Source organism: Callithrix jacchus, chromosome 10 (genome assembly GCF_049354715.1).
Source record: "Callithrix jacchus isolate 240 chromosome 10, calJac240_pri, whole genome shotgun sequence".
In the NCBI taxonomy this organism is placed as follows: Eukaryota; Metazoa; Chordata; class Mammalia; order Primates; family Cebidae; genus Callithrix; species Callithrix jacchus.
Window position 1 is genome coordinate 126,585,563 of NC_133511.1, and position 12,205 is coordinate 126,597,767.

Sequence of the window (12,205 nt, forward strand, 5' to 3'; positions counted from 1 at the left end):
GAGGCTGAGAGGGAGGAGGGGGAGGCTGGAGGTGGAGAGGCTGAGAGGGAGGACGGAGAGACTGAGAGGGAGAAGGGAGAGGCAGAGAGGGAGGAGGGAGGCTGAGAGGGAGGAGGGGGAGGCTGGAGGTGGAGAGGCTGAGAGGGAGGAGGGAGAGACTGAGAGGGAGAAGGGAGAGGCTGAGGGAGGAGGGAGAGGCAGAGAGGGAGGAGGGAGGCTGAGAGGGAGGAGGGAGGCTGAGAGGGAGGAGGGGGAGGCTGGAGGTGGAGAGGCAGAGAGGGAGGAGGGAGGCTGAGAGGGAGAAGGGGGAGGCTGGAGGTGGAGAGGCAGAGAGGGAGGAGGGAGGCTGAGAGGGAGGAGGGGGAGGCTGGAGGTGGAGAGGCTGAGAGGGAGGACGGAGAGACTGAGAGGGAGAAGGGAGAGGCTGAGGGAGGAGGGAGAGGCTGAGAGGGAGAACAGAGAGGCTGAGGGAGGAGGGAGAGGCTGAGAGGGAGGAGGGAGAGACAGAGGGAGAAGGGAGAGGCTGAGGGAGGAGGGAGAGGCTGAGAGGGAGGAGGGAGAGAGAATAGGAGACCGAGGGGAGAAGAAAGAAAAAGGAGAGGAGGGGAGAGAAGGTGGGGGATAGGGGATAGAGATGTCTCGGGGAGGGTGCTGGCAGGTGGCCATGCAGGAGCTGACCAGTCCCCACACAACGGGACCACTCTGGCAGTGGCTGTGGAAATCTAAGGCTGTCTTCCATCCTATCCAGATCCTAAATACCTTGGAGGAGAAAGTAAACTGACTGGACGTTGTATTATAAAGGGTCCCAGACAACCTTTTGCTTTAAAATATACAATTTATTTTTTTCCAATTATAAAAATAACACATTATCAAAACAGAAAACTTACAAAACGCAAAAATCCACCAAGAAAAACACAACAGAGGCCCCCTGGTCCCACCATCTAGAAAGAACGGGAGTCTTCCTGGCTGGAAGGCGGCAGCTCGGACGAAGGCATGAAGTGAAGCCCAACGCAGACTTCCCCAGACGCGAAGTGAGGCTGCAAACAAGGGGTGCACAGCCACACACGCGGGTTTGGAGTTCGGAGGGAGGAGACCTAAGTCTTATCTTCAAAAACAAAACAGCGGGCCGGGCGCGGTGGCTCACGCCTGCAATTCTAGCACTTTGGTAGGTTGAGGCAGGTGGATCATTTCAGGCTAGGAGTTCGAGACTAGCCTGGGCAGCATGGCTAAACCCCATCTCTACTCAAATATACAACAGTTAGCCGGGTAGGAGGCTGAGGCAGGAGAATCACTTGAACCCAGGAGGTGGAGGCTGCAGTGAGCTGAGATCACATGGGCGACAGAGCGAGACTCCATCTCAAAACCACCCTCTCTCTCCTCCTGAGCCACTGGCAAGGTCCGCCTGCTGCTGCTCTCGTGGGAGTCCCTGCTCTGGCTCTTGTAGGCGGCAGCTGCACAATCCATAGGACATTTGGAATGGTTTTAAAACCAAAGCGGATTCCTGGCAACTCCTTAGTAATCTCATGGACTACTTTCAGACATGCTTCCTGGAACGGGGCGTGCGGAGAGCCAGTGTGTGGGGACTCTGTTGACCCGGGAGTACACTCAGGACGGTGTGTGAACACATGCCACTGCACAGGACCACTTAGCTCATGGGGACCCACGGAACCATCCACTCCGCTCTCACTGCCTCTGTGTGACGCCTCGTAAGGACTGACAGGGACAGAAGAGCTCCTCGCTGCGGGGAGAATGCAGGAGACTGCACACACGTTCTCAGTTTCTGCAAATATTACGATGGCCTAACATTTGGTCTTTGGTTCAACATATTTCCCCCCTTCAGCACTTTCTAATGCTGCAAGGTTCATTGCCCCTCTGGGGACAGTGTGAAGGATGTGTCTGGGTCCCCTTGGGACTGGGTTGGCCTCTCTTCCTCTCAGCCAGATGCCCAGGCAAGCTGGCCACCACGGACTCCCCCGTGCTCCATGAGGCTCGGCAGGACCTGTGCGCTGGGCGGGAGGACAGGGACTCCCAGCACTGTAGGTGGTGGCCTGTGCATTCCAGAGGAGGCTGTGCCTGGTGGTGGCGAGAGGCATGGGCCTTGGGACAGAAGTCCCAGCTCTGCTGCCGCGTGCCCTCAGGCCAGGCAATCCCTTCACGTCTCAGCTTCCTCCTCTGCAAAATGGGAATAACAACCACCTTGCAGGCTCCGGAAGGAATTAAATAAAACACAGACATGTGTCCCGCAGCACCAGGGACACAAGGCCTCAACATGTGGCACAGCACCTGTCAAAACCTCCCACGAGCCTAGTTCAGGGCAACCGCCTCTGTCACTGGGGGAGAAAAAAAAAATGGCCTCAAGTCTAGGCCTGGGGAGCGACCGTAACCAGAGCCCACCCCAGCCCAGAACCAGCCAAGCCTGTGCTGCCGGAGCGGCCACCAGCAAGGGCGCTGCCAGGGACGGCTTCAGCCCAACGAAGGGCATGTGTGGAGGCCCCGAGGCGGGCACCGAGCTGACACGAGCTGCAAACCCCGGGGAAGGAGGCTCTCCCACAGCCGACTGGAACCCCCGCCCTCCCCGCTCAACAATGCCCTCCCAGCGCCGCGGGCCCTTCACATTTCTAAGCACGTCACACAGTCAGCTGGTCTCGATGTCGGGTCTTTGTTCATCCATCGTCCTCAAAATGAAAGTCCGGAGCCTTCTGCACTAATTTTAAAGTCTGGCTGAACGTTGAGTAATGAACAAAACTACAAACATGAAAGAAGAGGGTATTTTTAATCTTATGCATTTTTACTGAAAAAGGAGAAGAAAACTCGATCTGTAGCTACAGCTTTTCCTGTCTACGTGGACAACCCATGAGTAAGGTCTAACTCCTGTTCTCTGGACTGTCTTCCGTTTTCCTGCATTGCAACTCAAGGATGAGGCGCCTCTGCAGACGGTTCCACGGGGTACGCAGCCCCAGGCCATGGCCGCAGCGGCCACGGGAGCGCATCGCCCCACCCGGGAGAGGCACGATTAGGCGCTCCCAGCAGGAGGAAACCACAGCGCACGCACCTGTTTAAATTTCCCTCTGATTTTGTCTAAGTCTTCGTGGAGTTTATCGTAAGTAGGGTCATCATAAGGGAATTTCTGGATCATTCCAATCAATGATTCTAAGACTTTCATCTTTCTGCTGTAAAGCACAGAAATACAGATTCTCTCAGTCACCTGCACACGACAGGCTCAACTTACACAACGGCTATGTCGCTCACTTACTCAAACCCAGCAGGTGCACTAAGAATGTCGTTCCAAAGCTGATGATTTTCTCATCACGCGACATCGTATTTATTTACCTAGCAACGTGCTTATGTCCATCCCCAGCGCCTCAACAGCCAGTGTGTGCCTAGCTTGCAGACATGCCTCCATCCCGGCCATGGGGCTGCATGGCTGAGGCCGCCTGAAACGCTGTTGACTCTCGAGATCACACAAGCAGGAACAGACAGAACTGGGCAACAGGGACTTGGGCAGGGCACAAGCAGGCCTGCTCTCCGTCTGGGGATTTTCCAGGATCTGGAATCTTTGTGCACAAAGCCTTCTGGAGGTCAGCTTTAGGTAAACCAGCAAACCCCTCCCTCCAAAGGGCAGAAATTGGCACCGTCCCCCTCCCCAGGGAGGACAGAGATTTGCTGAGGAGGCAAGGAGGGGCGTGCCCAGGAGACAGCAGCCCTGGGCATGACTGCTCCCCAGCACCCATCTTCTTCCTCTCAATTCTTCTGGAGCTTCCCAGCCTCCAGACCGTGAGAAATTCATTTCTGTTATTATTCTTTTTAATGGGGAGAGTAACAGCAATGTCATAGGCTTTCAAGAGGATTAAATAATTGACACGGGCCTGGCGCAGTGGCTCATGCCTATAATCCCAGCACTTTGGGAGGCCAAGGCGGGTGAATCACCTGAGGTCAGGAGTTTAAGACCAGCCTGACCAATATGGTGAAACCCCATCTCTACTAAAAATACAAGATTGAGCCGGGTGTGATGGTGGGCCCCTGTAGTCCCAGCGAATCGGGAGGCTGAGATCGGAGAATCCCTTGAACCTGGGAGGCGGAGGCTGCAGTGAGTTGAGATTCTGCCACTGCCCTCCAGCCTGGGTGACAAAGTGAGACTCTGCCTCAAAATTAATTAACTAACTGACACGAAGCCTGGACTCTAGCACAGAGTAGGTACTCAATAAATGTTAGTCTCTTGGTTTCCACCAGATCCTGGAGATCAGGGCTCTCATCTGCAGGACTTTAAACAGTCCACACACGTGCACATCTGTTGGGGCCAGGTCTGGTCGAGGAACCACAGGTGGTCCTGAGAAGCATGCTGCCCCTATGCCACACTGGGCAATGTGAGTGGCCAGAGTATGGAAGATACTCAATTAATGGGAATTTTTTTTTTGAGATGGAGTTTCCCTCTGTTGCCCAGGCTGGAGTGCAGTGGTGTGATCTCAGATCACTGCAACTTCTACCTCCTGGGTGCAAGCAGTTCTCCTGCCACAGCCTCCCGAGTAGCTGGAATTACAGGCGTGCGCCCCCACGCCCACTAACTGTTTTGTATTTTTAGTAGAGACAGGGATTCACCATGTTGGCCAGGCTGGTTTCAAACTCCTGATCTCAAGTGATCCATCCGCCCTGGCCTCCCAGTGCTGGAATTACATGTATGATCCACACGCCCCGCCTGGCCTCCCAGTGCTGGGATTACATGTGTGATCCACACGCCCCGCCCGGTCTCCCAGTGCTGGGATTACATGTGTGATCCACACGCCCCGCCCGGCCTCCCAGTGCTGGGATTACATGTGTGAGCCACACGCCCCGCCCGGCCTCCCAGTGCTGGGATTACATGTGTGAGCCACACGCCCCGGCCTCCCAGTGCTGGGATTACATGTGTGATCCACACGCCCCAGCCTCCCAGTGCTGGGATTACATGTGTGAGCCACACGCCTGGCCTCCCAGTGCTGGGATTACATGTGTGATCCACACACCCCGGCCTCCCAGTGCTGGGATTACATGTGTGATCCACACGCCCCGACCAGCCTCCCGGTGCTGGGATTACATGTGTGATCCACACGCCCCGACCAGCCTCCCAGTGCTGGGATTACATGTGTGAGCCACACGCCCCAGCCTCCCAGTGCTGGGATTACATGTGTGATCCACACGCCCCGGCCTCCCAGTGCTGGGATTACATGTGTGATCCACACACCCCGCCCGGCCTCCCAGTGCTGGGATTACATGTGTGATCCACACACCCCGCCCGGCCTCCCAATGCTGGGATTACGTGTGATCCACAAGCCCCGGCCTCCCAGTGCTGGGATTACATGTGTGATCCACACACCCCGCCCGGCCTCCCAATGCTGGGATTACATGTGTGATCCACACGCCCCGGCCTCCCAGTGCTGGGATTACATGTTTGATCCACACGCCCCGCCCGGCCTCCCAGTGCTGGGATTACATGTGTGATCCACACGCCCCGACCAGCCTCCCAGTGCTGGGATTACATGTGTGAGCCACACGCCCCAGCCTCCCAGTGCTGGGATTACATGTGTGATCCACACGCCCCGGCCTCCCAGTGCTGGGATTACATGTGTGATCCACACACCCCGCCCGGCCTCCCAGTGCTGGGATTACATGTGTGATCCACACACCCCGCCCGGCCTCCCAATGCTGGGATTACATGTGTGATCCACATGCCCTGCCCGGCCTCGCAGTGCTGGGATTACATGTGTGATCCACACACCCCGCCTGGCCTCCCAGTGCTGGGATTACATGTGTGAGCCACACGCCCCGCCCAGCCTCCCAGTGCTGGGATTACATGTGTGATCCACACGCCCCGGCCTCCCAGTGCTGGGATTACATGTGTGAGCCACACGCCCCGGCCTCCCAGTGCTGGGATTACATGTGTGATCCACACACCCCGCCCGGCCTCCCAATGCTGGGATTACATGTGTGATCCACACACCCCGCCCGGCCTCCCAGTGCTGGGATTACATGTGTGAACCACATGCCCCGCCCGGCCTCCCAGTGCTGGGATTACATGTGTGATCCACACACCCCGCCCGGCCTCCCAGTGCTGGGATTACATGTGTGATCCACACGCCCCGCCCGGCCTCCCAATGCTGGGATTACATGTGTGAACCACACGCCCCGCCTGGCCTCCCAGTGCTGGGATTACATGTGTGAGCCACTGCACCCGGTCGAGTAACGGGAATTTTAAAGACCTGATGGTTAGGATCAATCAACAGCAATTCAAAGCAACCCAGACCTCCTGTGTCCATGTGAACGGCCAGGGCTTCTGGATACACAGAAGAGTAAGTGTGCCAACAGCAAACCGGTTCACAAGAGCTAACGATGACTACGTCTCCGAGAAAATACAAAACTGTGACAGGTCAAAGCAAGTCAGTTTTAGCAATGAAGCACCTGGTTTCCGGGGAGACGAAAGGGAGATGCCAAAACACGGGAGGCGGCTGGATGCTCCCGCTGTTGTAACCTGTTTATTAGAGGCTCTGGGGCAGACCCCATGGAGTACCGCCCCCTTTCCACTGGGAAGCAGGGACTTCTGTGGTCGGTGATGCCGCTCAGACACAGCGAGCCCGGCGCATCATCAGAGGCGGCATGCGCCCGGCGCACACTGGGAGCAGCTGAGGGCCAAGGAAACAGGAGTGATGGCACTCGAGCCCCGCGCTCAGCCCTGGAGCATGCTGTTCCGCAGACGGGCTCCACCAGAAGCTAGTTACTCCATGGAAAGCACCATCTTTTGGCCTGAGACGCCGCTCTCCGGGGTTTCTCTGGTGTTAAAATGCCCAGCATTTTGCTGAATGACAGTGCGGGGGGTGGGGGTGCAGGTGTTTTTCTCTTAACATCCTTGTGTGGAAAAACTTACAGGTAAAAGATGCACTACCACTGAAAAAAACAAATACTGGCCGGGTGTGGTGGGTCACGCCTGTAATCCCAGTACTCTGGAAGGCCGAGGCCGGCAGATCACGAGGTCAGGAGTTTGAGACCAGCCTGGCCAATATGGTGAAAGCCCACCTCTACTACAAATACAAACATTATCCGGGCGTGGTTGCAGGTGCTTGTAGTCCCAGCTACTCAGGAGGCTGAGGCAGGAAAATCGCTTGAACCTGGGAGGCAGAGGCTACAGTGAGCCGAGATCATGGACTGTGTCTCAAAAAAAAAAAAAAAACACTTACATGTAAGATCCAAATATCCGTGAACCACTGCCTACATAAAGGCTTAGGTTCCAAAGAGACCTCTGGGTGCTGTGCAGGGGTGAGGGCGGCCCTCGTGGGGGCGCGGCAGGACTTCCACCAGCCCTTCATCAACCACAGTGCTTCCTCTCTGTTAGCTAAGCTGAGTGTGCTGTTTTAACAAGTCAGCAAACCCTGCTCTGGGGTAAGGGCTGGCGACCTCCTGGCATGGAACTGTGGACACAAAGCCAAGCCCTTCTCCAGGAGCAGGCAGATTCTGACACTGGGAGAAGGAGACGGGTGGAGAACTCCAAGAACACACAACCTCTCGTGGCCTGAGTTGAGAGCCAAGCCCAGCTTTGACTGCCACCAAGTGGCAGCCCAGGTGGCCAACAACCATTCCCGTGGGAGCCCTCGCTGCCTGCCGCTCCCTGGGAACCAAGCAGAAAATGCCCTCCAGTGCCCCTCTGCTAACCCAGAATCCCACCAACCCCCAACTGCTCGTACAATCGGAGTAGAAAGAACCACCCGTGTCACTTGCAAGCATCCTCATTCTTAAACATTTGAAGATTCAAGATACTCAAGATATTTTGAGAAATTCAAGCTATTTCAAATAAAAGCACAAGTCGCATGGTGAGGGCGAGTGTTACCCACTCTCTCTGTGCCCCTCCCATGCTAGGCGAGGCCACCAGGTGTCAGAATGACTGATGCAGAGCACCAGCACAGGCCCCGTGCCTGCTGCTGCCCATGAGCGGCGGCGTGTCCAAACCATCTCTGCCTTTTACCTAAGGGTTCATTTCCAGCTTCAGCATGAAGACAGATAAAGAGGAGCACGTGGGGCTTCAGTAAGGAGAAGGCAGGAAGAAGAGTTCTCAAAGGCTGAGAACAATTCAAATGATAGCTAACGCTGAGTGCTGACAAGCTCCAGAAAGAGTTAAACACATGTAAACACGTTTCCTTGTCAACACACTTAGTTGGCTGCGTTAAAAAGAAACTGGTGGCAATGGCGTCATCATTTCTGAGCCCAAGTCGCAGCAAAACTGTTGTAACCTGTGGATTAGAGGCTCTGGGGAAAGACGAATGGGAAAATAGAACCAATGTCAACTTTATTTTATTGGCAGGGTACCTAAAAGCCACCTGGTGCACAAATGACTCCCGGTAAAAGGCAGACCTCTTGAGAAGCAACAATGGCCAGCGTTCCTCAGACGCCCCAAATGTGCCTGGCACTTTCTATGTGGTATTTCCGTGAAGCCTCCTAACAACACTCAAGCTTGACATTTATTGTTTTCTCCATTTCACAGATGAGGAGCAGACTGATAATTCAAGGTCATGTTGGTAGCCTACGAAATCAGAACTCCTGGTTCCTATGCTGAAGAAGACAGACATCGCCAACTTTACCTGTCTTTCTCCGCGGCGCAGCTGTGCAGCAGACATTTCCATGCAAAAGCAAAACCCTGGTAGCAGCCGATCTGTGAATTTGAAAAACATTTCAGAGTGAAATTAATAAGCCACTAAGTATACTTTAATTACTAAGATCTCAAAACAAAAGGTGGGAGCAGAGCGCAGCGGCGCTTCTGACATGATGGGTCTGGAAGTACCTGTTGAGCACTGGGCAATGGAAATTAGGACACGAGGTCATCAGTGGGGCAGCCGGCCTCCCGGATGCCTGAGTCCAGGGATAAAAGCCAATGTTACCTGCCTCACCAGCTCTCTCTTCTCTCGAACATCACGAAGACACACAAGCATCCCTATGGAGACGTCTGTGCCCACAGTCAGGTGACAGCACTACCTTGGAGGCAGATTCTCCAACCCAAGTCCAGCCTTCAGGTGATGTGGCTCTGGCTGACACCCTGAGACAGCACCACCCAGCAAAGCTGCTCCTGAGTTCCCAGCCCTCAGAAACAATGTGAGGTAATCAATATTTGCTGTGTTAAGCCCACATATTTTGTGGTGATCTGTTTCGAAGCATCAAACATCCAATATACTCATAACTGCCTCAACTCAGACTTTGCCACTAAGGACCACTTATCTGTAAATAAGGTCCAATCTAGGACAAAGACAAGAAAAGAAAAAAATATCATGAAGTCAATGAAATTTCAAAGCAAACATATATGGAAGATTTTCACATGACAGAGGGCACCCATTCTTTGGACAGTGATTCAGCTGGCTGAGTGTATGAGCCAGCACCATGACACTCCCAAGTAAACTAAGGAGACCAGGGATTTGCTTTCTCTTAACCAGCCTGCATAATATAATTAAGTCTACACAGCAAAATGCATTCTTGGTTCTGTACTAAGAATACTACCCCAACAGAACATGTAGTCAATTACCTTCCACACAAATGCACTGGGATTTTTTTTTTTTTGAGATGGAGTTTCACTCTTGTCGCCCAGGCTGCAGTGCAATGGTACAATCTCCGCTCACTGCAACCTCCATCTCCGAGGTTCAAGCAATTATCATACTTCAGCCTCCCAAGTAACTGGGATTACAGGCATGAGCCACCACACCCAGCTAATTTTGTATTTTTAGTAGAGACGGAGTTTCACCATGTTGGCCAGGCTGGTCTCGAACTCCTGACCTCAAGGTGATCCACCCACCTCAGCCTCCCAAAGTGCCGAGATTACAGGCATGAGTCAGGTACTGTGATTTTAAAAGGCCCGACATTCTTACTCCATCACACTGAATATTGAAATAAATTATAAACTGTAAATGAAGAGGCTTCATCTCCAAAAGGGGGTTCCCACTTACCTCAGACCCGATTTTGGCTCCATGCAGCGTGCCATGCTGCCTTCCCTCCACCACACCCAAACTACTGCCTTCTTCATAGCCTTCCCGATACCCTTCCCCGTGAAACCTGTGAAGGAGAAGCATGCTTCATCAAATCAACAGGAGAAAGAATACTTATTCCAGACAAACTGTTTTTCTATATATTACCCAGACCCAGTAAGACAAAGTCAGAGTAAAATAGGAAAAGCATAAAATTCAAGTCAGAAGACACATATTCCAGTGCCAGCTCTACCCCTTCCTGAGTCTCCTCTCACAAGTCACTGTACCTCCTGTAGCTGTTTCTTCATCTACAACAAAGGGCTTAATTAGTGAATCCCAAACCTGATAGAATACTAGAAACACACAAGGAAAATTCAAATTAACTCGAAAGCCTCACCCCCAGAGATTCAGTAAGGCTGGAGACAGGGTCTCTGCTGCCCTGCCAGGAGTGCAGGGGTACGATCACAGCTCACTATAGCCTCAAACTCCTGGGCTCAAGCAATCCTCCAGCTCTGGCGTCTCAAAAGTCTTGGGATTACAGGTGTGAGCCACCGCACCTGGCCACGAATCTACTTTTCAGTCTCCTGAGTCTGATTTGCAGCCAGAGTGAGGTAGCCAACGTTTTGTGAGTGGACAAGTATCACGAGCCCAGGCCAACCACTTCCAAAACCCTGCAACATTCACAGGGTTTTACAACACATCACTGGACAACAGCGAGACATGCCATCCAGTCACCACAAATGTACTACGTCCGACCCTGAGGACCAACAGTGGGACTAACGCTATCTTAACCTGCAGTCACCAAAGATGCAAGGAGTGGGCTGCAGCACCCCATGAAGCAGAGTGCACAGCTCCCCACTTATTAGAAAGCGACGGTGCCTCCTCCTCTGTAAATTCTGACGAATAATAGGATCCATTTACCGAGTAGGGCTGAAACGGATAAGCAGGGTGGAACGTTTAGCTGTGTCTGACCCACAGCGCGAGCTAAATAAACGTCAGCGACTGACTGCTAAACGTTCCGTGGCTTTCTGAACTAACATTTATGGGCGTGTTCTGTGGGCCGGGCACTGGAAGTCAGCCAGGAGGCACCTCACAGCTCCCCCACTGTCGCAGCACGAGGGGCTCCCCAAGGGCTCTGGAGGGAAAGGGGTGGGGTCGGGCACATCTATCAGCACATCCATGAATACTGCCGTATGTCCTAAGACCGAGGAACAAGAAAAAGAGGCAGTTCCCAGATGGCAAAGGTCTGTCCTTCCAGAGGACGGGGCGGCCCCGGAGGAGGGTAACCACAGACCGAGCAGATGCTCAGGGAAGCCCGGACAGGGGAGGCGGGTCTGGAAGAGCAGCTGGGCACGTGTCCCGCCGGAGCTGGCGAGGAGAGGAGGAGGAGGACCAGAGCATCTCGACCCACACTTGTCCCAGCGTCCACGGCCACCAGACGCTCCCCCAATGCGCACGCCCGCGGGACGCCAGGCTCCAGCAGCCGCCCTGGACCACAGCCGGCGGCGAATCCACTGGGGGAGACCAGAAAGAGCGGAGTGTGGGCCCGAACTCGCCACCCACCTCTCATCCGCCATCACGATGGCGTCGAATATGTCCTGACTCCCAGCCATTGCGGCAACCAGCCCGCCCCTGACCGCCGGGCTTCTGCAGCCCTTCGGTGCCTTAGCAAACCCGCCAAGTTCAGGCACAAACGCTCTACTTGGGAGGAGACGACGTCCACTTCCGGAAGCAGCGGCGCGGGGCACGCCGGGTAAGAACGGCACGCGGGAGGGTCCAGAAGCAGCCGGCTCGGGGCACACAAGCGGCTGCGGAGGTGGGAGGAGCCGGGCTCGGGCGAAGCCCCGCCCTGGGGCCCCTTCGCCCCGCCCCGCTCCCGCCAAGGGCCTGTCTGTCCGCACTGGGAGCGTCCATTGGCCGCGCGCGGGGGGAACCGACCTGTATTTTACCACCACAGATGGAACCGAATTTCTCAAAGTGGCTCCGAAAAAAAACCAAGAAAGAAATGAGAAGTCATCACCTGGGTGGCTCACTTCTCTAATCCCAGCACTTTGGGAGGCCGAGGAGGGCGGATCACAAGTACAGGAGTTCGAGGCCAGCCTGTCCAACATGGTGAACCCCGCCCCCCCCCCCCCCCCCGTCTCTATTAAAAATACAAAAATTAGCTGGGCGTGGTGGAGGGCGCCTGTAATCCCAGCTACAACGGAGGCTGGGGCAGGAGAGTTGCTTCAACCCGGGAA

General features: G+C 54.6%; 1 protein-coding gene across 3 annotated transcripts; it reads right to left on the minus strand.

Moving 5' to 3' along the window:
- Positions 1-815: 815 nt before the first annotated feature.
- On the minus strand, positions 816-11,692 carry LTO1 (LTO1 maturation factor of ABCE1). Of its 3 annotated transcripts, none has more exons than XM_002755642.6 (5): positions 11,529-11,692; positions 9,948-10,053; positions 8,598-8,668; positions 3,053-3,170; positions 816-2,745 (listed from the first exon to the last, which is right to left on the minus strand). In XM_002755642.6, the coding sequence occupies exons 1-5, from the start codon at positions 11,576-11,578 to the stop codon at positions 2,677-2,679; spliced, it is 414 nt and encodes a 137-aa protein (XP_002755688.1). In that variant the 5' UTR covers positions 11,579-11,692; the 3' UTR covers positions 816-2,676. The 3 variants fall into 3 exon arrangements, 2 of the variants coding, with proteins under 2 accessions (XP_002755688.1, XP_035119509.1); XR_013522941.1 differs by having other exon boundaries at positions 2,641-2,745; positions 11,377-11,692; XM_035263618.3 differs by lacking the exon at positions 3,053-3,170 and having other exon boundaries at positions 11,377-11,692.
- Between the last annotated feature and the right edge of the window lie 513 nt (positions 11,693-12,205).

Excerpts from the sequence above, each read along its gene's own strand:
- LTO1 (XM_002755642.6), bottom strand. The coding sequence starts at position 11,578 with ATGGCTGGGAGTCAGGACATATTCGACGCCATCGTGATGGCGGATGAG. Across the intron at positions 8,669-9,947 it reads GAGCCAAAATCGGGTCTGAG|ATCGGCTGCTACCAGGGTTT; the intron begins GTAAGTGGGAAC and ends TCAAATTCACAG. Across the intron at positions 2,746-3,052 it reads TCAGAGGGAAATTTAAACAG|TTTTGTTCATTACTCAACGT; the intron begins GTGCGTGCGCTG and ends TCATGTTTGTAG.